Source organism: Neolamprologus multifasciatus, chromosome 18 (genome assembly GCF_963576455.1).
Source record: "Neolamprologus multifasciatus chromosome 18, fNeoMul1.2, whole genome shotgun sequence".
NCBI classification, from domain to species: domain Eukaryota; kingdom Metazoa; phylum Chordata; class Actinopteri; order Cichliformes; family Cichlidae; genus Neolamprologus; species Neolamprologus multifasciatus.
In genome coordinates this window covers 22,533,483-22,556,098 of record NC_140456.1, presented here as the reverse complement: position 1 = coordinate 22,556,098, position 22,616 = coordinate 22,533,483, and the positions used below count along the sequence as shown (strand labels likewise).

Here is a 22,616-nt window from a genome sequence, read left to right as displayed (position 1 = left end):
TGGAGAAGATGTCTGAGGGGAGATGAAACCCTCTCTGGCTAGATTCCAGCTCTGTCCATCCTATTTTAATTACCTATGGCACTCACCCAGGGGAACATCACTTCCTCTCTGTGTCTTCTCCACCCTTTTCCTCATCTCCCTTCTGTCTCTTTTTTCTTTTTTTTGGTAGCACCGTCTCTTTTCATCTCCTTGAGCCTCATTATCTCTTTCGCAGTTTTTACCTTTTTCTGCTTTCACCCATAAACTAACAGCACACAGCTGCGTCAGAGCTATACGCAGAGGTAACCTTTGCATTAGCATATAAATGACCCTATAGATTGAATTGTATTTTAGGATATTTAACAGCAGGAGACAGATTCCCTTAACTCTGATTAGACCCGTTCTAAGGAGACAAGCAGCCACTTGAGGGAATATCGCCTCCACCTCAATAAAGATAAAGACCGTGACACTTCCACTTCTGAGGAGCGCGTGACTGTGTCCATCATAGACATTTGCTCTGTCCTGAATATGAGCGCATGTAAACACATCAAATATCTGTTTTAATTTAGCTTCTTCCCAACCTGCTTCCTTTGACACCATGTAGTCTAGCCACCCTTTTTGAGAGATTTTCACATTAACCATTCTGAACTTGCGTCACAGACCCAGTCCCAGATTTACAACAAAGACACATGTCATTCATAAAATCCGAGTTATCTATAGAGCAATGTGTGGGAATTTACCCAATGAGCCATGTCAAATTAACATTTTAGGGATCCATGCTCATTTACTTTCCTGCTGAGATTAAAAGACAAGTTCATTTAGCTAAATACCAAACCCGAAAGCAGGTGAAACCTAGCTCTGTCAAAAAATTGAAAGAAAAATCCCATATTACACCTTATAACCGAAGTGTAAAAACATTCATTCACACTTTTACAGAAAGTTTTTAAAGACTTCTCCATGAAGCTCCCAGCCATAGAAAGAGTCTTGTACATAACACATGTAAAACAGTGATAAAAACACCTTGTTTTTGCTTTTTCCAATCTCTGCAAAGAGCTAACCTTCTGCTCTTTACATTTAATTTCCAGAGCAGAAAAGAGAAAACAAAATGTTGAACTGCCCATTAACAGAGATGGCATCCTCAACATGTACGATAAAGACAGGAGCTGTAACCCACCTTCAGAGTCTTTGGATCTTGGAGCGACGACTCCAAGAATTCCCAGCTTCTCTTTTGAAATCTAAACACAGCGCATGTTGATTCTGTTTTTAGTGTCGAAACAGATCTGTGCATGTCTACATGAAGGCTGCCACATCACAGTTTGATCTAACTATTGAACTGGTATTAACTATCACTCTACTAATGGCCAAAATTAAAATTCATCATGAAAAACACCCTGGTCAGTTACAAACACAGCTCATCACATTTTGCCTGAACTGAGTCTACTGTACAGTAGCAGCACATACCAAAGAAGGATTCTGGATTTTTTCACTATTTTTTACCCTTCCAGTGCACCCTTTTCATTTTCAGCTCATATCTGATTGAATCCTATTAATGAAACGATACTGATTGTAGTGCGGAAAACTGAAGTCTGAAGGTGACCCACTTCTCCCATTTTAGCCCGTGTCTGTGTTTCTACCCTTAGGCCATCTTGCTTTATTCCGGGCTTTAACCTGCATACTGTCCTCAAGGAGCAAGTGTGTTACAAATGAGAACAAGGTCTAAAGGATTCTCTCTCAGCTGAGTCTTTAATACTGCCATAGCCAGCATGAAAACTCTACAGTCCAGTTATCCTTGTAAGTATATTGTATATCGCATATTATTAGAAGTCAGTCTGTCATAATAATACAGCAGAGGAGGTCTCAGAAGCTCACTGGGGAAAAGCATTGAAAGCACTACACATAGTTCTTTAAGGCCAAAATTGTGGACTCAGAGCTTACCCTATGTCCAGCAGAGAGGATCTCTTTAATTGTGAAGGTTTTACACAATAAACTTGAAGAAACCACCATATATATATATATATATATATATATATATATATATATATATATATATATATATATATATATATATATATATAGACCAAATTGCTTGTCTCCCATCCCCCTCCATGCGGGGACCCACACCTCCTTACATCTGTGTCCATGTACAGGACTGCGCGTGTACTTGTGTTCCTGCTTAAGTGTGTACGCACCAGTGTGTGTTGTTTGTTTGACTGCGCACACATATGTGGGCAACGTATGAGTTAGAGGGCGGACCCGCCCTCCTCACGTTTACATCTACTGCAATAAAACATCTTTCCCTAGCTTTGCTATTGGTTGCTACGGTAACAAAGGCACAGAGTGGAGTGGCTGCCGCAGCCAAACAGTGAGCGAGAGACTGAGAGGAAAAAAAAAAAGATTCTGCCTGTAAGACCTAATCACAACAACAGCTTCGGTGCATCGCACCATAAAACACAGCTTGGTAACAGTCAGGAGTAAAATGTCAACACCATGAAAAGATGGGTTTGGATTTTATTCATCCATAATATATTTGTGTGTGTGTGTGTGTGTGTGTGTGTGTGTGTGTGTGTGTGTGTGTCAAAGGATTAATTAATGGCTGTAGTGTAGCTGGGTGCAGCACAGGTCATAGCATTGGGTTGATGTCTGCCTGTATGTGTAGATGTGTGGGTGTGCGTTGGCGGCCTCGTGTGCCTGGGTGGGGGGGCTAGAGGGTGTTGCTCAGGCTTTGCTCATGGCCAAAGCTCGTCAGTGTGAATAGGGATGGTGCTCTTTACTCCCTATTTAGCAGGATGAGAGTGTACTGATCTCACTCGGTAGCTTTAATAGCTGAGATGTCATGCAAATATGAGCATGTGCAGCGTGTATTCAAGGCCACTGAGGCATTTAGGGACAGGATCATTGGTAAATATTGAATAGTTGATCCTCGAACTAGATGTCCTTCACGTAGCTTGTTGACATACTGGGGGTTGTATAGAAGTCCCCAGCATGCTGCTCACCCCCTCTGGTTCCTGTCAGATCAGCTGTGGCAGGCGAGAGCTCAGAGAAGAAGACTCACTGTCAAATGATGCTCAGTCACAAGTGACGAGTACCAAACATATGGTCAAACTGATAAGCGGTGAAAGCCGGTGTGTACGCTCCTTTAGATGACCCGCTGATTTGCTAATTATGTGGGTGTTAGCAGGTGATTTGCTAATGAGCTGCCTGATGAGGCTAGATTGCACTGTCGGCTGTCGTCGTCATTACATGCGTCCCATGATAAGAGTGTCAGTGTCACACCATTTAATCCTATCACACCAACATGATCTGACACAAATAGCATAACGTCCTTTCTTCTTCTCCACTTGCTCGCCTCTCCTCTCCTGATTTCCTGATACTCATCCTGTCACCAGTCTGGTTTTTATAGCTTGATGAGCTGGAAGACAGTCGCAAGTGGTATCGCTCTTCCTCCCTTTTTGTCTTTTATTGAAACAGTCTTTCATCTTTCACTTCTTTATTCAGGATTTTGGCTCTGCTGGGAAAACTCAGAGCCCTTGATAATCAAAGAGTTGCCCCAAACCTCTTTTTTTTATAACTCAGATCATTAAAAAAACAGTACCTTTGTCTTTGCACTGGATAGCGGCAAAGGTTTAATAAGTTGGCTTGGCCCAGATCGTATTGCTTATCTTATGGATCAATAACCTTAATCAATACACTCTCTAATGAGCAGGCTTAATGAATCTTTTACCGGAGGGTTTTAGTATGTTTGGGAGTGTGTGTTTTTAGCCTTTACAGGCTTTCAGAACAATCATTATATAGAGCACCTTTATGCAGCACAAGATTTTTGTGCAAGTTAAAATTATTTTGGTTTTTGCCTTCAGAGCTGCTTTAATTCTTCATGGCAGTGATTCAACAAGGTGCTGGAAACATTCCTGGGAGATTTTAGTCCATATTGACATGATTATATTAACACACAATGGCTGCAGATCTGTAAGCTGCACATAAATGATATGACTTTACCATTCCACCACACCGCAAAGCTGCTCTATTGGATTGAGATCTGGTGACTGTGGAGGACATTTGAGTGCAATGAACTTATTGTCATGTTCAAGAAACCAGTTTGAGAGGATCTGAGCTTTGTGACAGGGTGTGTTATCCTGCTGGAAGCAGCCAAAAGATGATGGATACACAGTGGTTATAAAGAGATGGAGTCAAGGGAATATCCTTCAAACCAGGACACAACTAGCAGAAGCCTGAGTCGTTAATATAAGGGAGGATGGATCCATGCATTTGCGTTGTTGTACCATTAGAATGATGCAGCTAAAATCTTCTTCTGTCCAATTTTGTTTTAGCTGTTTTACCTTAGTTTCCTGTTCTTAGCTGACAGGAGTGGGTTCAAGTGTGGTCTTCTGCTGCTGTAGCCCATCTGCTTCAAGGTCTGATATGTGTGTTCAGAAAGGCTCCTCTGCATACTTTGGCTGAAATGAATATTTGTTTGACTTACTGTTTCCTTCTCATCAGTTCAAAGCAGTCTGGCCATTCTCCTTTAACATAAACAAGCCATTTGAACTGCAGCTCACGTGATGTTTTCTCTGTTTTGGCTTATTCTCTGTAAACACTAGAGATGGTTGTGTGGGAAAATCCCAGTAGATCAGCAGTTTCTGAAATACCCAGGCTATCCGTCTGGCACCAACAACCGCATTCATCATTAAACATGTCTAAGACAAAAGATATGATCATTGATTTTAGAAAATGTATTCATACACAAGAGGTCATGTCCATTAAGGATCAGACAGTGGAGCATCTTCAGTCTCATAAATGTCTTGAAATAATTATTGATTAAAAGCTGAACTTAGAAGCAACTGTGAGGCAAAAAAAAGGCACCGGTGTCTAAAATGCTCTCATTTCCATAGTGATAAAACCAGGATGATTTTATTTGATCATGCTTTGATTGAATCTTTTTGTATCCTTTTTCTCTGTGTCATGGTTTGGAAACATATCTGTAAAGAACAGAAACTCACCCAGTCATATTGTTAAATGGTCTTATAGGCTGATATTTTAAAGGCGCCACAGCTGAACCAACATTGCTGTACACCAGAGAGATACGGGGTTTGGCAGGTCTGATTTTACTTGATGACTCACATCCAGTCTTCCTGTTTCTTCTTTCTGGACGAAGGTTTATAAAAGTGTAAAACAACTCAGTTTGAAAACACTTTTGTTCCAGCAGCCATCACAAGATCATCAGATGAACAAATCATAGTTTCATCATCCTGCATGATGCGTTGTGGATTCTTTGTTGTTAGAATTATTAATTTATCTATTGAGGAGTGTGTATCATGCTTTTCTGTTGCCTGTTGTCTGTGTTTGTATTTAAAATGAGCACGGATGACTCACTTACTACTGCAGACTAAATCTACCTACGGGTACAAATACAGTAACCTGAACATCCAAAGGCACATAAATCACAGTTCTTTCCTCTTATGATGCTCAGTTTAAATTTCAGGGCTCATCTTTAGCATTTCTACATGCCTAAATGCACGGAGTTGCTTAGTTGCTTAGTAGTCTTAGTTTTTATTATAGATGTAAGTATTGTTTTCACCTCTCGATCATCAATTGTCCGCTTGAATCATCAGTTTATTTATGTATCTGTTTATTGCTGAACTGTTAACTTTTCTGCACAAAGCTGTTCTTAGATGTCACTGAGCTGATCTGTCATGGCACCCCCTGGCAATTGCAGAAGTAGCCCCTGGGGTATTTTTTTTACCCCACTGGGAATCACTACTGCTGGTGTATTTGAAAGGAAAAAGCTCCTGTGGTTCAGAAATATAAGATCATTGTCGATGGGGCTTTCAGATTTGTAATACTATTAAAAATATTCAAATGTGTTTGTCAATTCTTTATACAAAAGATATTTTGTTATTATTGTAGCCGTAGTTATTTGTTTCATTTTGTATTTCTTGAACGTAAATCCAGTTGAACTTTTGATGTAAACAGGAATCATAACCACATAAAGCAAACACCACTAGAGTTGTTCAAGTTTGTATTTGTTTTTATTCTTGGATATTTAGCAACATCTAACCCTTGAGAGTGGTTACTGCTTCCTGTTCATAATGAGCTCATAAATATACAAAAAGCTATAAGTGGATTTATTCACAGCGAAGAAAAAAAACATGACGATTCTCAAGCAGGCTCAGAGTGAAACAAAGCGTGTCCTTTCAGTGATATATATTACGATTTATGGACGTCTATTTAGAAACGCAGTGTAAGTCACCAAACTTAAGATAAACAGAAGGAGCACAATTGTTTAACGGCAGTGTGTTCAGGCGTATGATAGCTAATCTCACTGGAACACACACTTCATTTAATTCCATCTCTCCATCTTTCAAATCCATGGACGACAACAGAATTTCATTGTAGACTTAAGCATCACGCGTGGACCCTCCTCGTGTTGTGGTCATAATGAAACGAGGCTGACCCTAAACCTGACTCCATCTGTTTTAGTCTAGGGTATCCCAAAGGAGTTTCAGATGAAACAAACCCTCCACTCCCCCTCAGGCCTCATCCAATGCATCTGATGAGCAGCAGGCTTAGAGATGTCAAACCTACAATCTCTGGGCTAGAATTACATTTGAAGTGGCCCCAGAGTATAGCCTCTAGCCCACATCAGCTCACAGATGTCTTCAAACAGCATGTCTCTCAATCTTACACAAAGTCTGAAGTACTGGCAACACAGGTTACTGTGTACTTAAGTATGTACGAATATATGTGCCCTACATCTGTGCGCCTCAAATAGCAGTTGTCATCTCCTTAGAAACGAACACATTTACCTCTCAAACTGGTTTTCTATCACCGAAAACAACTGTAAGAGGGTTTTTTTAACTGGGTACAGACTAGATGAGAGGTAGAGAAACGAAGGGAGGTGGTGTGCAATGGAGGAAGAGAGATGGAGGAAGAAAGGAAATAAGCGGCTCGGGGTTGGGGAAACATGGAACATGGTATTCGGGTTGATTTGATGGGAGCAGCATTGATATTGCTCAGATCTCTTCTTCCGTTTCCAACCTCTCTTTTCATTTACATTGTGTCATTCTTCACATTTCCCAGCATTACAGCAGCTCTGTTAGAAACCCAAGACAAAGCCCAAGTACTCCGCCCTTTATGCTCTCCCCAGTTTGTCTTTTTTCTTCTCTCCTCGTTATATCGCCTCTCCTCTTTCAAAGTATTTTCCACATCAAAGACAGTTTGTGCTACCTCGCAGGCAGCTACAGCTGCACTGTTCCAAAAAATAGTGATGTCAAAGTATCTTACTGTATATTTTACAGTTTTGTACTGTCTTTCTAGAATATCATTAAATTTACATAAGTAAATGTGATTTTACATGTCAAAGGTAAAATAACATAACATCACTGTAAATATAGTAAAACACAATTTACTTGTTTTTTAAATATATTTTTTTGTACATGTGCATATTTAGATTGTAAAAATACATTCGGAAATGTATCATAATCTCACAAACATTTGTCTGTTATGTGAGAGAATGATCTGTTAAATTCAAATGTAATACTATGGAAAAATATATAAAATGATCGAAAATTAATGAGAATAATCAATAATTAAAGGAGTATTTGAATTATAATTTTGCTGGAAATTACATGTCATCTAGGTCTGATTCAATAATTCAGAGGTAACAAGTGAAAATATAATTAATAGGAATAAAAACTAAAAAAAAACATATAAAACATTGCACGGCCACGCTGTGCTAATTATATATTTTAAAAAATAAATGTAGAGGTAGGAATTGCAATTAATATAAATCTCAAAGTATTCACAACATTTCTGAACAAAAATAGGCCTCTGCACCTGGGGTGAGAGTGTGGCCATGAAAACAATGTGACATGCCATTGGATGTTGGGACACATAATAACATGACGCTAAGCATCAGCCAATGAATGTGAACTAACAACCACAAGGTTGCGGTATGGCGGCACTGTAGGAAAAAATCCTAATATAAAAGTATTTTACTGCATTTTACAGTGTTGTTCTTCTAGAATATCATTAAAGTTACGTAAATAGACTGTGATTTCACATTTCAAATGTAAATGAACGTTAAATCACTGTAATGTAATAAAACATAATTTTCATGATTATTAAATGTATCTGTCTGTACATATGCATATTTAGATTGTTAAAATACATTCACAAATGTATCATAATTTCACAAATATATTTGTGTTATTTGAAAGATCGAACTGTTGAATTCAAGTATAATGCTATGGAAAAGTATATAACATGATTCCTATAAGCCAGGGGTCCCCAATCCCAGTCCACGAGGGCCGGTGTCCCTGCAGGTTTTAGATCTCACCCTGGGTCAACACACCTGAATCACATGATTAGTTCATTACCAGGCCTCTGGAGAACTTCAAGGTTGAGGAGGTCATTTATCCATTTAAATCAGCTGTGATGGATCAAGGACACATCTAAAACCTGCAGGGACACTGGCCCTCGTGGACTGGGATTGGGGACCCCTGCTATAAGCTTGTGTTACATCACATAAGTATTAGTGCTATTTAGGGCGATTGTGGCTCAAGAGTTGGCAGTTCGCCTTATGATCAGAAGGTTGCCAGTTCGAGCCCCAGCTTGGACACTCTCGGTATTGTGTCCGTGGTCAAGACTCTTCACCTACCGCCTACTGGTGATGGCTAGAGGGGCCGATGGTGCGATATGGCAGCCTCGCCTCTGTCAGTCTGTCCCAGGGCATACAATCCATTATTATTTAAACCAACTGTTAACTGTATGTGTCTGTAGAGTTACGTATTATGATTTATATTGCCACATTCATTGACCTTGTTTATAGTTAATTTCATTGTTTGATCACGTTAAAATGTTCCTAATTTAATGTCTAAAAGCACTTGGAAAAGGCAGGATCCCATGTGAAATTAGCACAACAAACTCTATTTTCATTGCTGAAAATAACTATTTTCATGAGAAAGTTATTTTCTGTTATTTTACGGCAGTATTTTGGCGCCCCAGCTGCCGGAATATTACCATTTTTTTAAGATTTTTTTTTTTTTTTAACAGTGTGAGCCATAGACATTTTGAGTAAAGGCGTACTAATAAAGCTTTCGAATTCAAACATGTGCTGGATGGTTTGGCTACCACATTTTATCCCTGACATTTTATGTGCAGCAGTATTGTTCCACTGTCTCTGCAAGTGTTTGAACTCTTTGTTGTAACCCACCCTTCAGGCTGTATAAATTCCAGTGTGTCTGTTGGTCCTTTGTTGCCATATTTAATGGAAATTAAACTTTAAGCAGTCATTTCTGGACCCAAAGGGATGAATGCTAACAATTTTAGTGATCTCCTGATGCTACCTCGGGTGCCGGGAGGTTAGCATTTACTCGTATGGTTGCATGTGAAATCTCTCTATAATAATAAATGAATTGCCCTGAAATCTGATTAGAGACATCCACATTACTCTGAAGTGGGTCTTAAGTGGGCCAGACCAGTAAAACCATAGCACGATAAACAATTTAATTCTTAATATTCCTCTTTCCCTTTAGTACATGTGTTCTGAAGACGCTCACATTTAATGAACCAACTGGTTAATTCACAGATGATGAACAGCCCGAGATGTTATAGTGACATAAACAGGTCAGAGTTTATATATGATCATTACTTTGGCTGGTGACCAAATTCCTGCAGAAGAGCTGCACTTTTTTCCCAGCAAATCAACAAATGTTTGAAAGCTAACATGCTAAAGCAGTCACCTGGTCACTTATTTTTGCATCTGTATTTCATGCATCTAGCACCAGTGTGATCCTTATGTGGCCTCTTAACTTTTTAAAGGCCAAAATCTGTTTCCTCCACTTTGATTTAGGGCATCCTTTCAACCAGAAAGACATTGTCCAGCTTACCCCGGTCGCTACCTTCTGCTCTCTTTATTCTACTTCTAAAGGCCATCTAGTCTTTTCTGTTTTGTGGCTAATTACCCATTTTATTGCCTTTATATGTACATAGAGAAACACAATTAGTCAGAAAAGCATTGCCACCCAAGAGTGTTTTGTCTCTGTGCGAACATTTTGTGAGAATCCCCTTCCATTCAGACTCTTCGACAATGGAGTGACATTTCTGACAATAGGTCCCTGTTACACCTCTGAGGCAGACAATAGAAACACATTTGCTCCCTGCTGAATCCAGGTTTGCAGCAGCAGTCACCCCGCTGCACTTCTGACCCTGTCTCTCTCACCACACGTACACAAACACACACACACCTACACACAAACCCTCACACACACACACACACACACACACACACACACACACCTACACACAAACCCTCACACACACACACACACACACACACACCTGTTCCTCTGCACTGAGAAATATTGTCAGAATGCCAATACGCATACCCGTGTGCACTCCCAGCCATGAACACACACACACAGACAGTGCGCAATGAAATTTTTCTCTCTCCTTTTCTCTTTGTTAACAGTGCATCTGTGTTGCTGCCATGGCAACTGTGGCTCCACCCCTCGCATTTCTTCTCCTGCTGCTTCAACTGGCTGATGGCTCATTCCCAGAGGAACCCAGTCCACTCAGCTACGTCCCTGTGGAGGGTATGTGTCCTTCGCCTTTGTGTACGTGTTGTGCACCAGTATGTGTGCAGCACTGATGAATGGCTCTGCGGTGGATGTGGAAATTGGAGGTCAAGGGTCAAAGCCTTGGCGTGAAGCTACTTTCGAACTACCCGGGCATACAAATACAAAGAAGCCTCACCTCATCTTTCCATGGCAGCAATAGATTAATAAGCATGAGAGAGAGCACGAAATAAACACAGTGGCATGTGAGAAATGATCATAATAGAGCTTGAAAGGTGGAGAAAGATGAAAAGGTGGGGGGGTAGTTGGATCGGATGAGGTGATGTAGATGGGAGAGAGGGGGAGGAGACAGGGGGAGATGGATCTCTACGTCCTCTTTCCCTCCCCTGCAGTCAAGGACAGCGAGAGACGCGCTTTCCCAATCTGTCTCCTGATGATGAGGACTCCCTATGGAGACCTCCTCTCCCAAACTTTCTTGTAGCCTGATACTCCCACCTTCTCTCTCAACCTCATCTTTTACTCCCTAATTTGTCTCAAAGGTAAGAGGAGACAGGGAAGAAGCACCTTTTATCATCATAAAATAACAGCAAGAGTGATTAAACACACAGTTTTTCTCATTGTGGAGCTGCACGCATCAACAACAGCGCAAAAAAGCACAAAAAACCCCACTTAGAGGATAACAGCGTTTCAGCACGCTAGAACCGCTGCATAATTCGTCTCTGCCCATTATCTTTGTTTTTGGAAACAAAAACATCAAGAATGAGTGAGGACACTATTAAAGTGAAGGTTAGAGAAGCTGTTTGATGGCTTGCCTGAGTACTTTGGGTATATATAGATGGGGAAAGTAGCCACTCAGTCCTCAGCTGTCAGAGAATCCTTGAGCAAGGATTTTAATTCTCAGTTTTTTAGTCTGTGTCTTTTTGTCTGTACATTCACGCCAGTGGTGAGGAGGTATCCAGTGTTCCTGGGCCGAGCTCATCGTTCAGCACAAAGACAGGAGCTGCACATCCAGACGGTCCTCCAAGTGAACCGCACGCTGTACATAGGAGCCAGGTAACCAACAGCAACCACCTCCGACTGTGCGTTACTGACGCGTTCGCACTGATATGTTTTTCTGCTTTTGCTTTGATGCCACGGCTTCCATCTGCTGTCACTCCGTGGAGGACGTTTTCAGCAGTTTGCTGGAGTGGCGATGTATTCAGCTTTGCTGTTAAATGTCAAGTGAAAAGCTGCTCATTCACATTACACTTACAGATGGAAAAATATGAATCGCCTTACTCCAGCAGCAGTCCAAACACTTCTCACTCTGAATGCATCAGAATGTTGTACAAAGTGTCCTGTGGGCTCAGTGCTTTGACCCACCATCGGCGTATTGATTAACAATCATGAATTAGCATAGCAGGGCATCTTTATTTATAACGCACCTTACATCCAACAATGTTGACCAAAGTGCTACAAATATAAAACAGAGGAAACAGTTTAAATTACATATAAAATATCTTAAAATTAAAAATAATATAATTAATAAGAAAATATATTAAGAGACATCAACAAGTCTTGCTGTGCTAAAAGCCAGGGTAAATAAATATGTTTTAAGACGCGATTTAAAAACAGATAAGGAAGGAGCCTGTCTAACATGTAAAGGCACCTCATTCCACAATTTTGGTGCTGCCACAGCAAACGCCCGATCTCCTCTGAGCTTACGATTAGTCCTGGGCACGCTCAGGAGGAGCTGGTCTGTCGACCTGAGGGACTGGGAAGGTATGTATGGATGAAGAAGCTCAGAGAGGTACAGAGGAGCAGCATTGGACAAACATTTAAAAACAAATAAAAGCAGTTTAAAATGGATCCTAAAATGCACGGGCAGCCAATGAAGTGAATATAAAACTGGGGTGATATGCTCGTATCTACGAGTGCCAGTTAAAAGGCGTGCAGCAGCATTCTGGACTAGCTGCAGTCGAAAAACAGAAGATCGACTCACCCCATAATAAAGAGAATTACAGTAATCCAGCCGAACGGTTACAAAAGCGTGGATTACTGTTTCAAATTGCTGTCTCGTAAGAAAGTGCTTCATTTTGGCCAGTTGCCACAGATGAAAGAAACTAGACCTTACAACCAACCCGATCTGGCTTTCAAGCTTAAGTTCAGGATCCATTTTAAAATCCAGATTAACAATCTCTGGTTTACAGAATGATTCTGTCATGTATCGCTGTGCGGCAGGCAGGAGTTGGACCCAAAATGCAGACACTCAGGCACGAGGTTTAAACACAAAGAACTCAGCTTTATTTGCTGGCGGGAGAAAGGCGTACAAAGTAAACTAAACTGGAAACTCAAACTAAACTCACAAGGGAGACACAGGGAGATCCACACAGCAAGAGGGACGACGCGACACTGACTCAGAGAAACACGGGGTTTAAATACACTGGGAAGTAACGAGGGGAATGAGACACAGAAGGAGAGCACAGCTGGGGGAAATCAGAACTGACGAGACAGGGAGCAAAGTAGGATACACTCACATGAGACACAGACCTTCAAAGTAAAACAGGAAGACGCAAACTAGACTAGGGGAGACAGAGCAACTAAGAAACACAGACAATACCAACAACAAAGAGACACAGAGGGGAGCTACTAAATACTCAGAGAACTAAACAGAATACTAGAAAACCAAACAAAGACGCTACACTAAAGAATAAGCTGGGACAACAAAGTGAACTAAGAACATAATACAAAAAACTCAGAGGCACAAGAAACTCAAAACACTGGGTCACTGACCCAGGACCGTGACAGTACCCCCCCCCCCCCCTCAAGGGCTGGCCCCATACAGCCCAACAGGAAAAACAAAAGACAACCCAACCAGGGCGGGCGGCGGGGGCCCAGGACGGAGGGCCGGGAACAGAAAACAAAAAGCAGTGCACAGGAAACACTGGAGCCCAAGAAAGCAGCCCAAACACAGGCCAGTTCAGGGGGCCGGCCGTGAAGACGGCAACAACAGAAAAACAGTTCGGGGGACCGACCCGAAGGTCGCCGGCACAAGAATTCGCAAGTCAAATGGTCGGGGGGCCGACCAGGTGGGTGGCACAGGTGACAGAGCTGGTCCCGAGGCCGGCCGTGCGGAAAGCAATGGCGGTGACGACGTAGAGACGGTACAGGGGGCTGGCCGTGCGGAGGGCAACGGCGGCGACGACGTAGAGACTGTTCCGGGGGCCGGCCGTGCGGAGGGCAACGGCGAGGAAGCAGTTCTGGGGGCCGACCGTGCACGCGGCGGCGACGGCGAGGAAGCAGTTCTGGGGGCCGACCGTGCACGCGGCGGCAGCGCAGGCAAAACCAATCAGGAGGCCGACCACTTGGAAGGCAGCGGTGGCCACTGAGCAGGTCCGGAGGTCGGCCGCGATGCCAGCGGCGGCGACGAACTCTTTCTGGGGGCCGTCCCCGAAGGCCATGACGCCAACTCAGAGGCCCGGAAGACGGCCGGCAGAGGCGAGGTGAAACAGGTCGAGCTGGCTCTGACGGCGGTGTGGCAACCGCAGGACCAAACGAGGCAGGACCAGGCGAAGGCAGAGCTGGACCAGGACCAGACGAAGGCAGAGCTGGACCAGGACCAGACGAAGGCAGAGCTGGACCAGGACCAGACGAAGGCAGAGCTGGACCAGGACCAGACGAAGGCAGAGCTGGACCAGGACCAGACGAAGACGGACCAGGACCAGTACCAGACGAAGCAGATGAGGCAGAGGCCGGACCAGGCGACGGCGAAGTTGGTGAAGCCGGACCAGGCGACGGCGAAGTTGATGGTGGTGAAGCCGGACCAGGCGACGGCGTGGGCGATGATGGTGGAGACTCCGAGGCTGCAGCTGGCGTGGGTGGAGACTCCGAGGCTGCAGCTGGCGTGGGTGGAGACTCCGAGGCTGCAGCTGGCGTGGGTGGAGACTCCGAGGCTGCAGCTGCTGCAGCTGGCGTGGGTGGAGACTCCGAGGCTGCAGCTGCTGCAGCTGGCGTGGGTGGAGACTCCGAGGCTGCAGCTGCTGCAGCTGGCGTGGGTGGAGACTCCGAGGCTGCAGCTGCTGCAGCTGGCGTGGGTGGAGACTCCGAGGCTGCAGCTGCTGCAGCTGGCGTGGGTGGAGACTCCGAGGCTGCAGCTGGCGTGGGTGGAGACTCCGAGGCTGACTCCGAGGCTGCAGCTGGCGTGGGTGGAGACTCCGAGGCTGCAGCTGGCGTGGGTGGAGACTCCGAGGCTGCAGCTGGCGGCAGCGGAGACTCCGAGGCTGCAGCTGGCGGCAGCGGAGACTCCGAGGCTGCAGCTGGCGGCAGCGGAGACTCCGAGGCTGCAGCTGGCGTGGGTGGAGACTCCGAGGCTGCAGCTGGCGGCAGCGTGGACGAAACAGTGGATGCGGCTGCTGCTGCAGGCGTGGATGCGGCCTCTGGTGGAGCAGCTGGTGGCTGGACGAGCTCCTCGGGCCCCCCAGCTGGCGAAGCAGGAGGCCGGACGGGCTCCTCAGGCCCTCCAGCGAGAACAGTCTCATGACCAGTGGGCACAGGGGCCCCTGGAACACACAGGACAAAACCAGCAGGCGCACGGGCCTCTGGCAGGGACAGAACAGGACCAGCAGGCGCACGGGCCTCTGGCAGGGACAGAACAGGACCAGCAGGCGCACGGGCCTCTGGCAGGGACAGAACAGGACCAGCAGGCGCACGGGCCTCTGGCAGGGACAGAACAGGACCAGCAGGCGCACGGGCCTCTGGCAGGGACAGAACAGGACCAGCAGGCGCACGGGCCTCTGGCAGGGACAGAACAGGACCAGCAGGCGCACGGGCCTCTGGCAGGGACACCGGTAGCTGAAACTGCGCAGGGCACTGGCTTTGCCCAGGCAGCGCTGGTACGGTGCAGTTCTTAGCAGGAGTCTTGGCCTCCAGGGGTCCAGAGTCAGCTGAAGGCAGAAACTCAGCCTCTGGGGAGGCCCGGGGGCGAATAACAGTCTCTAAATTAGGCAGTTTCTGAGAAACTAGAGTGGTTTTAATGGGTTTGTCTCTCCGCTTAAAATGGGTGCTAGGAACGGGATTCAAAATGGGTGGCACAGACACAGCCTCCAGTATGGAGGGAGCGGGTGACCGGGCTAATGGAATATATGCAAGCTGGGCTAATGAACTGGCTAAAGGCTGATGTACTGGTTGAGGTGAGACTGGAGTTGGTAGTGGAATGGATGCTTTGAAAATGCCAACTTGTGAGAGGTCAGTTACCACGAAGGTAGGTAAGCGCCGTGAACTGTCTCTACTCTCCCCATGAACAGCCCCAGAAAACACAGTCCCAGAAGCACCAGCGTCCATAAAACTCACCACAGCTGGTCGCACAGGGGTCCCTGAATCCGGCTGTGGGGTGAAGCGCCGGTGGCGCGAATGTTTCCTCCCCACCGCTGACGGCTCCGACAGGCAGGGAAAAACCTCTGGGGGGGTCAGGCCGTGAAACCTCCGGTGGGTGAATCTGAGACGGCTGCTTTGTGGCAATCGTTGTCTGTTGTTGCTGGGCAGAAAACACTGGGCACTGAGCTGCAGGCGGCTGCTGAGCAGAAAACACTGGACACGGAGCTGCAGGTGGCTGCTGATCAGCTGACGGAGCTGCAGATGGCTGCTTCTGCGGTGATGTGGAAACGCTGGGTGAGTCGGGTGGCACGATAATAATCCCTAACATTTTATAGAATGCCTGAGCAGGCGTAAGCTGGTTGCTGGCAGGCTCGTAGTAATCCTCCCGGAACCGGCTGGAGCGTCTTCTGCGAGACCGGGGCGTCCGCGGGGAGGAAGCTGCTAGCGCGGAACGGCAGCACAGAGGCCCTCCAAGCGCCAGCCGGGTCCCGTCAAAACGGGAGCTGCGCTTCCACGGTGAGTCCGCTGGATCCATTACTGGTCGCGTCGTTCTGTCATGTATCGCTGTGCGGCAGGCAGGAGTTGGACCCAAAATGCAGACACTCAGGCACGAGGTTTAAACACAAAGAACTCAGCTTTATTTGCTGGCGGGAGAAAGGCGTACAAAGTAAACTAAACTGGAAACTCAAACTAAACTCACAAACTAAACTCACAAGGGAGACACAGGGAGATCCACACAGCAAGAGGGACGACGCGACACTGACTCAGAGAAACACGGGGTTTAAATACACTGGGAAGTAACGAGGGGAATGAGACACAGAAGGAGAGCACAGCTGGGGGAAATCAGAACTGACGAGACAGGGAGCAAAGTAGGATACACTCACATGAGACACAGACCTTCAAAGTAAAACAGGAAGACGCAAACTAGACTAGGGGAGACAGAGCAACTAAGAAACACAGACAATACCAACAACAAAGAGACACAGAGGGGAGCTACTAAATACTCAGAGAACTAAACAGAATACAAGAAAACCAAACAAAGATGCTACACTAAAGAATAAGCTGGGACAACAAAGTGAACTAAGAACATAATACAAAAAACTCAGAGGCACAAGAAACTCAAAACACTGGGTCACTGACCCAGGACCGTGACAGATTTCAGGGATTGCAGATCAACACACGGAACAGCAGTGGAGGCAGGTCTAAACACCATTATTTCAGTTTTAGAATCATTAAAACAAAGAAAGTTTAGCGCCAACCACGACTTGACGTCCTCCAGACATGTTTGCAAACAATTTACAGATGACCCATCTTTCTTTTTAAGAGGAACATAAATCTGGCAGTCATCTGCATAACAGTGAAAAGAGAGTCTGTGCTTTCTAAGAATTGAGCCCAATGGAAGTAAATAAAGTGAAAACAGGATAGGGCCCAGAATGGAACCCTGTGGTACTCCATGAGACAACGGAGCACGGGAAGACTCACAGTTTCCTAAGCGAACTGAAAATTATTTCAAATCTGTTGAAAAAACAAAAAACAAAAACATGGGTTCACTGTGTCAATTTGCATCATATTGCTTAACTGATGCTTTCGATTGTCTTGCTGTGTGTTTCCAGAGATGACTTGTACAGAGTGGAGCTGGATAACATGGCAGGCGATGAGATGTTTTACAGCAAGGTAAGACTCACACATGCACTAAAACAAAAAAACATAATCATGTGCGCATACACACATAACAAGCGTGCAGGGAGGTCTGACTGTGGTTTATCCCCTTTCAGAAAAGGACTTGGGAATCCAATAAGAACGATATTCGAGTGTGTCGGATGAAGGGCAAGCACGAGGTAAAATAATCGCTCACAGCACTTTGACTGACTTTGAGATCCACTAGTGCACGCACCAGCGCTATCTACACCATCACACGCATGGACAGACACAACAGCTGTTACAGAAACCTTATTCCCTTTGGGCGCACCTGCATACGGTATTTACACAAATTTGATCTTGTTGATACAGAATCAGCACATCGCTTAATCACACCAGCTCGGTGACACATTACCCGGGCCAAGAGATGTTCATGGAGCTTCAAAGCTGTTGGGGTTTTTTTTTTTCTTCAGCATCTGCATTGTGCTAGTTTTCTAGTCATATATCATTTTCAGCCTGTGGGGTAAGACAGAGAAAGTGGGACAATTCTAAGTGTGTATATAAAGTGAAAGGTGACAGTGCTGTGGAGTATGAAGGGAATCTGATCAAATTTAGGATAACTATCTGATGGAGGGGTATACTGTATAAATGTAGCAATGCCACCAGCAAAATACAATCTAAGCCAAAAAGGCAGGGGGAGACATTATAGAGCAAAGTGAGCAGGGAGAGTGACACAGCCTCAGGGAGGAAACGGTAATTGAAATGAGTTGAGGAAGGCACGTATAGATGGCAATGGGACACGTGTAGGTGGAGGAGAACTGAGGAGGAAAGACATTAGGAGCACAGTGCAGCCACCAGGTAGTAAGGATGAGGTGGAGGGATGAGAAAAGGGAAAAGGTGTTGCTTCAAACACCACAGATGAAAGAGAAGATGATGTAGGAGTGAGAAAAAAACTCAAGAAGTAACGCTGTGATAAAAGGAGAAACAAAGAAAGTCCGGCGGATTAACACTGGAGAGTGGTAAGAATGTGAGACAAAGGACAGACAAGTGAACTGCGTTAGTTAAAATTCTTTAACCTCTTAAGCCCCGAGCATACCTGATCTCCTGCTTTTTGCCCCTGTATCAGGGGGCGTTGGGGCTTAAGAGGTTAATTCATGTTATAAGATTTTAAACTCCCATCAACACTGACACTGGCAGTAGGTAAGTGTGCAGCATTGCCCCACTTTCATTACATTTAATAAAACCTTCAATGCTCTTTGAACATTAATAGTAAGCAGAGACTAATGAAGCTGCTGTATTAAAAGAACCAGTTTGACATTTTGGACTTTACATTCATTTGCATTATGCCAGCAGTTTTCACAGAAATGTAATTGCCCAGCTGAGCTTAAGACAGTCCAAATTATGTACAAAGCAAGCAAGACAACATACATTATCCCCAAGTCTTTCGAATATTTGTTTGGAGGAAGACAAAAACAGCATGCACTGAGAGGAAACTATATGTTTAATAAACCAGCAATAAGAACCAAGAGTAAATATCACAGAATTACAGTCAAGGGAGTAACGCTGTGGAATAACTGCACAGAGGCAATGAAAGCCTGTTTGTCACTGCAGAAGTTCACACAGCTGTATAAAAACAAGAAACGATGTGAATGTGAGAAAAAATTGGCTCAGTAAATAAGTGGCTTAGGTTTTTCTGTTTTCTTGACTCACTCGGGTTGTCTGGATGCAGCTATTTTCCTTTGTCATTGTTCTGTGCACATATCTACAGCTATGCCAATGTAGACAGCCTGTATAAAGTTTAGGTTGTATTTTTTGTTTCTATTTATATAAAGGGGTAGCTCTTGATAAGTATTAAACTTCTATCCTTTCCCTTTAGAAGTTAAATTTAAGTAATTCATTTCCATCTGTCCTCTTCCTATCTTACACACAAATGCATCCTTGCAGATTAGCTATAATTTGTGACACACACATAATCTTTTTAGACAATTTAACAGCAATTACTGTAGTTTGCTCCTGGTAATATTTTTGTAATTACAAAAGAAGGAATTAAATCGTTTTTTGGATAAAGTTTCTTTCTTTTTTTTCTTTTTACGGGCTTGTGTAAAACTCTTGTGCCAACTTTCATTTCTTTGTATTTTCTAGAAAAATGGGTAAAAGCCTCAACAATTCACTGAAACATCTATCTATCTATCTATCTATCTATCTCTGGTAGTTCTGAGTTTTGAGATTAAGCAAATGAGGTATATGAACGATGTTATAGAGGTGGTGGTGGTAGATGGATGCAACTGATCTTGGACAGTGCTGGAATAGCTGTGCTCTCCTGTTCTCAGTCTTTAAGCCAATCCAATGTAGCTGGCATGAGACTCTTGACAAGAAAGTGATTTCAAGGGAAGCGATCCTGTCAGTTATTTCTAATCTGACAAATAAATACGGAGCTGCGGAAAAGCACAAGTGTTGATCGTCTATCTGCACAGGTATTTTTTCTGTGTTTTCAAGTTCACGCCATCAGACATTGTGGTAAAATACTATCACAGAGGGAGGAAAGGATCATCAAGTTTCCGACTCTCTGGTAGCATCTTTAAACTTCAATCAGCAGCCTCCACTTTGAAGACTACTATAAAGTGCCCATCCTGTTGTTCTTCCAGATGGAGTGGGGTTGAGAGTGTTATTTTCTCTCAGGGCTGTTTTTAAGCTGCATTCTTCATACTTCACACTGACAGTCTTGTAGCGGCTTTGTTCAAAACCCTCTTTGTCACCTTGAGTGCCCTGTAGGTTTACCCCCCTTCCTTCTGTAATAATAATTTCCTTTTGTTTGGTCTGTTTGTTTTTTCTACAGGGAGAGTGTCGTAATTTCATCAAGGTTTTACTCAAGCAGGACGGTGGACTGTTTGTATGCGGAACAAATGCCTTCAACCCTCTGTGTGCCAACTTCACTGTTAGTATCCGTCTATCTGTCATCCAGCCTTTCTTTGTGTATCTGCCAGTTGGTTTATCTTTTTTTTTTTATTCCTGTTGCAGAGAGACAGTCTAGAAATGGTGGGAGAGCCTATCAGTGGGATGGCACGGTGCCCATATGATCCACGACATGCCAATGTGGCTTTATTTGCAGGTAGCATCTCGGCTTTGCTCTGTAAAGATGAAAAATGTCGCTTTTGTTGCCGACAATCAGACTCAGTTTCCAGCTCCAGACATTGAAACGTCTGTGCCCTTGTGTTTACCTTTGCAAATGATTTATAGTCAGACCTCTCGCTGCATTGCTTGTTTGGTTTTAATCTTCCCGACCTTGTGCTATCGCTCTATCTGTATCTTCACCTTCTTTTCTTCTTCTCCTCCTTCTTAATCTCCTCCTTTCCTCTCTCCCTGCGTCTCTCCGTCAGATGGAAGTCTCTTTACGGGCACCGTGACAGACTTCCTGGCCATCGACGCAGTGATCTATCGCAGCCTCGGCGACAGCCCTGCCCTCCGCACAGTCAAGCACGACTCCAAATGGTTCCGAGGTACTTTTAGAAACAGACATATTGAAAATGTCCCTCCAGAGCCAGACAAAGAGACAATCACAAAACAAATAAGAGAGAATTGAAAAACTGTCATTGCTATCTTTTGGTAAGTGGCTCACAGGTGCACAAGACAATTTGGGCGAGTTAAATAGCAAGCTAAATTTGGCAAAACCAGACACGATTAGGCTCTCGTTTTATCGATTTTTATCATAAGTGGAACATGTCCGGGCAGAGTGATGTATTGAGGTTAGTCAGACTCCACAGATTCGAGGTTTTAACAAGCCTTGGACCAAGCAGCGAAGCGCCTGTTTTCCATGGAGAAGAAAACAAGCCGGGGCAGGTCAAAGCTGGCACAGTGCTGGATGAATAAATGATAAGTAATGTGTATAATCTTAACCCACAATGATAAATTAAAGAGGACATGTATATTTAATGAGCGAGGCTGGTGGACAGCAGCGGTTCATGTTGATGCGACTCTCACTGCAGCACCATATCAGGGGTTGCGGAGCCTTGTTTGACTCCAGGGACTGTGCTGTAACTGTGATTGTGGTGTTTTTCTCATTTGAATTTCTCAGAGCCCTACTTTGTGAGTGCCATGGAGTGGGGGCCTCATATTTACTTCTTCTTCAGAGAGATGGCCATGGAGTTTCATCATCTGGAGAAGGTGCTCTCCTTCCCTTTTTCTCTTTCCTTCTTCTTGCTTAGTCTGAAGGGTTTTTGTTAAACTTTCCCTTTTCTTATTCTAGGTGATGGTGTCCCGCGTGGCCCGTGTGTGTAAATCAGACCTGGGTGGCTCCCAGCGCGTCCTGGAGAAACAGTGGACCACGTTTCTAAAGGCGCGGCTCAACTGCTCCGTCCCCGGAGACTCGCACTTTTACTTCAACCTCCTGCACGCCACGAGTGGCATCATCCGCATGCAGGGACGAGATGTCATCCTGGGGCTCTTCTCCACGCCACCCAACAGGTACCACGGGACACGTAATACCCAAATAAATGTAATGTTGCTCTTGTTTTCTCATCACCATCTTCTCCGCCTGTGTTTGGTAGCATCCCGGGATCTGCGGTGTGTGTGTTTGACATGCAGCAGCTCGCTCATGTCTTTGAGGGACGCTTTAAGGAGCAAAAATCCCCCGAGTCTATTTGGACACCTGTACCAGATGAAGCCGTGCCTAAACCAAGGTATTATTATGCAAAGAGTATGTAAGCAAGACTTGTAAGCAGAGTACTGCAGTGCTGCTGTCTTTAGCATCTGTCTCACATTCAGCAAAGTCCTCCTATAAGCTCCAACTGTCAGTTTTACTTCTATTTCACAACTATTCACCAAATATTCTAATACTGCCTCCAGCAAATGAAAAAAAAAAATCTCTTCTGGCTTTTCTCTCGGACTGCTTTTCAACCTCTCCCTCTATCTGCAGGCCAGGCGGATGTGCAGTGCAGGGATCCAGATTTAGCTCCTCGACCACACTGCCAGATGAGGTGCTGAATTTTGTCAAGACCCACCCGCTCATGGATGAGACAGTTCCGCTGCTGGGACATAGACCCTGGGTGGTCAAGACTATGGGACGGTACACAGAGTGAC

The 22,616-nt window shown here is 44.6% G+C and overlaps 1 protein-coding gene across 1 annotated transcript in view; it reads left to right on the top strand.

Annotated features, from left to right (window-relative positions):
* The window catches only part of LOC146497913 (semaphorin-6B-like), a 40,087-nt gene that overhangs the window by 6,062 nt on the left and 11,409 nt on the right, over positions 1-22,616 (top strand). The window contains exons 2-12 of the mRNA XM_085142025.1: positions 10,445-10,568; positions 11,492-11,603; positions 17,516-17,576; positions 17,678-17,740; positions 20,377-20,475; positions 20,559-20,649; positions 20,918-21,037; positions 21,613-21,701; positions 21,784-22,001; positions 22,085-22,216; positions 22,453-22,602. Of these exons, the coding sequence (XP_084998151.1) occupies positions 10,463-10,568; positions 11,492-11,603; positions 17,516-17,576; positions 17,678-17,740; positions 20,377-20,475; positions 20,559-20,649; positions 20,918-21,037; positions 21,613-21,701; positions 21,784-22,001; positions 22,085-22,216; positions 22,453-22,602 (1,241 nt within the window). The 5' untranslated portion in view covers positions 10,445-10,462. The remainder of the gene's footprint in view (positions 1-10,444; positions 10,569-11,491; positions 11,604-17,515; positions 17,577-17,677; positions 17,741-20,376; positions 20,476-20,558; positions 20,650-20,917; positions 21,038-21,612; positions 21,702-21,783; positions 22,002-22,084; positions 22,217-22,452; positions 22,603-22,616) is intronic.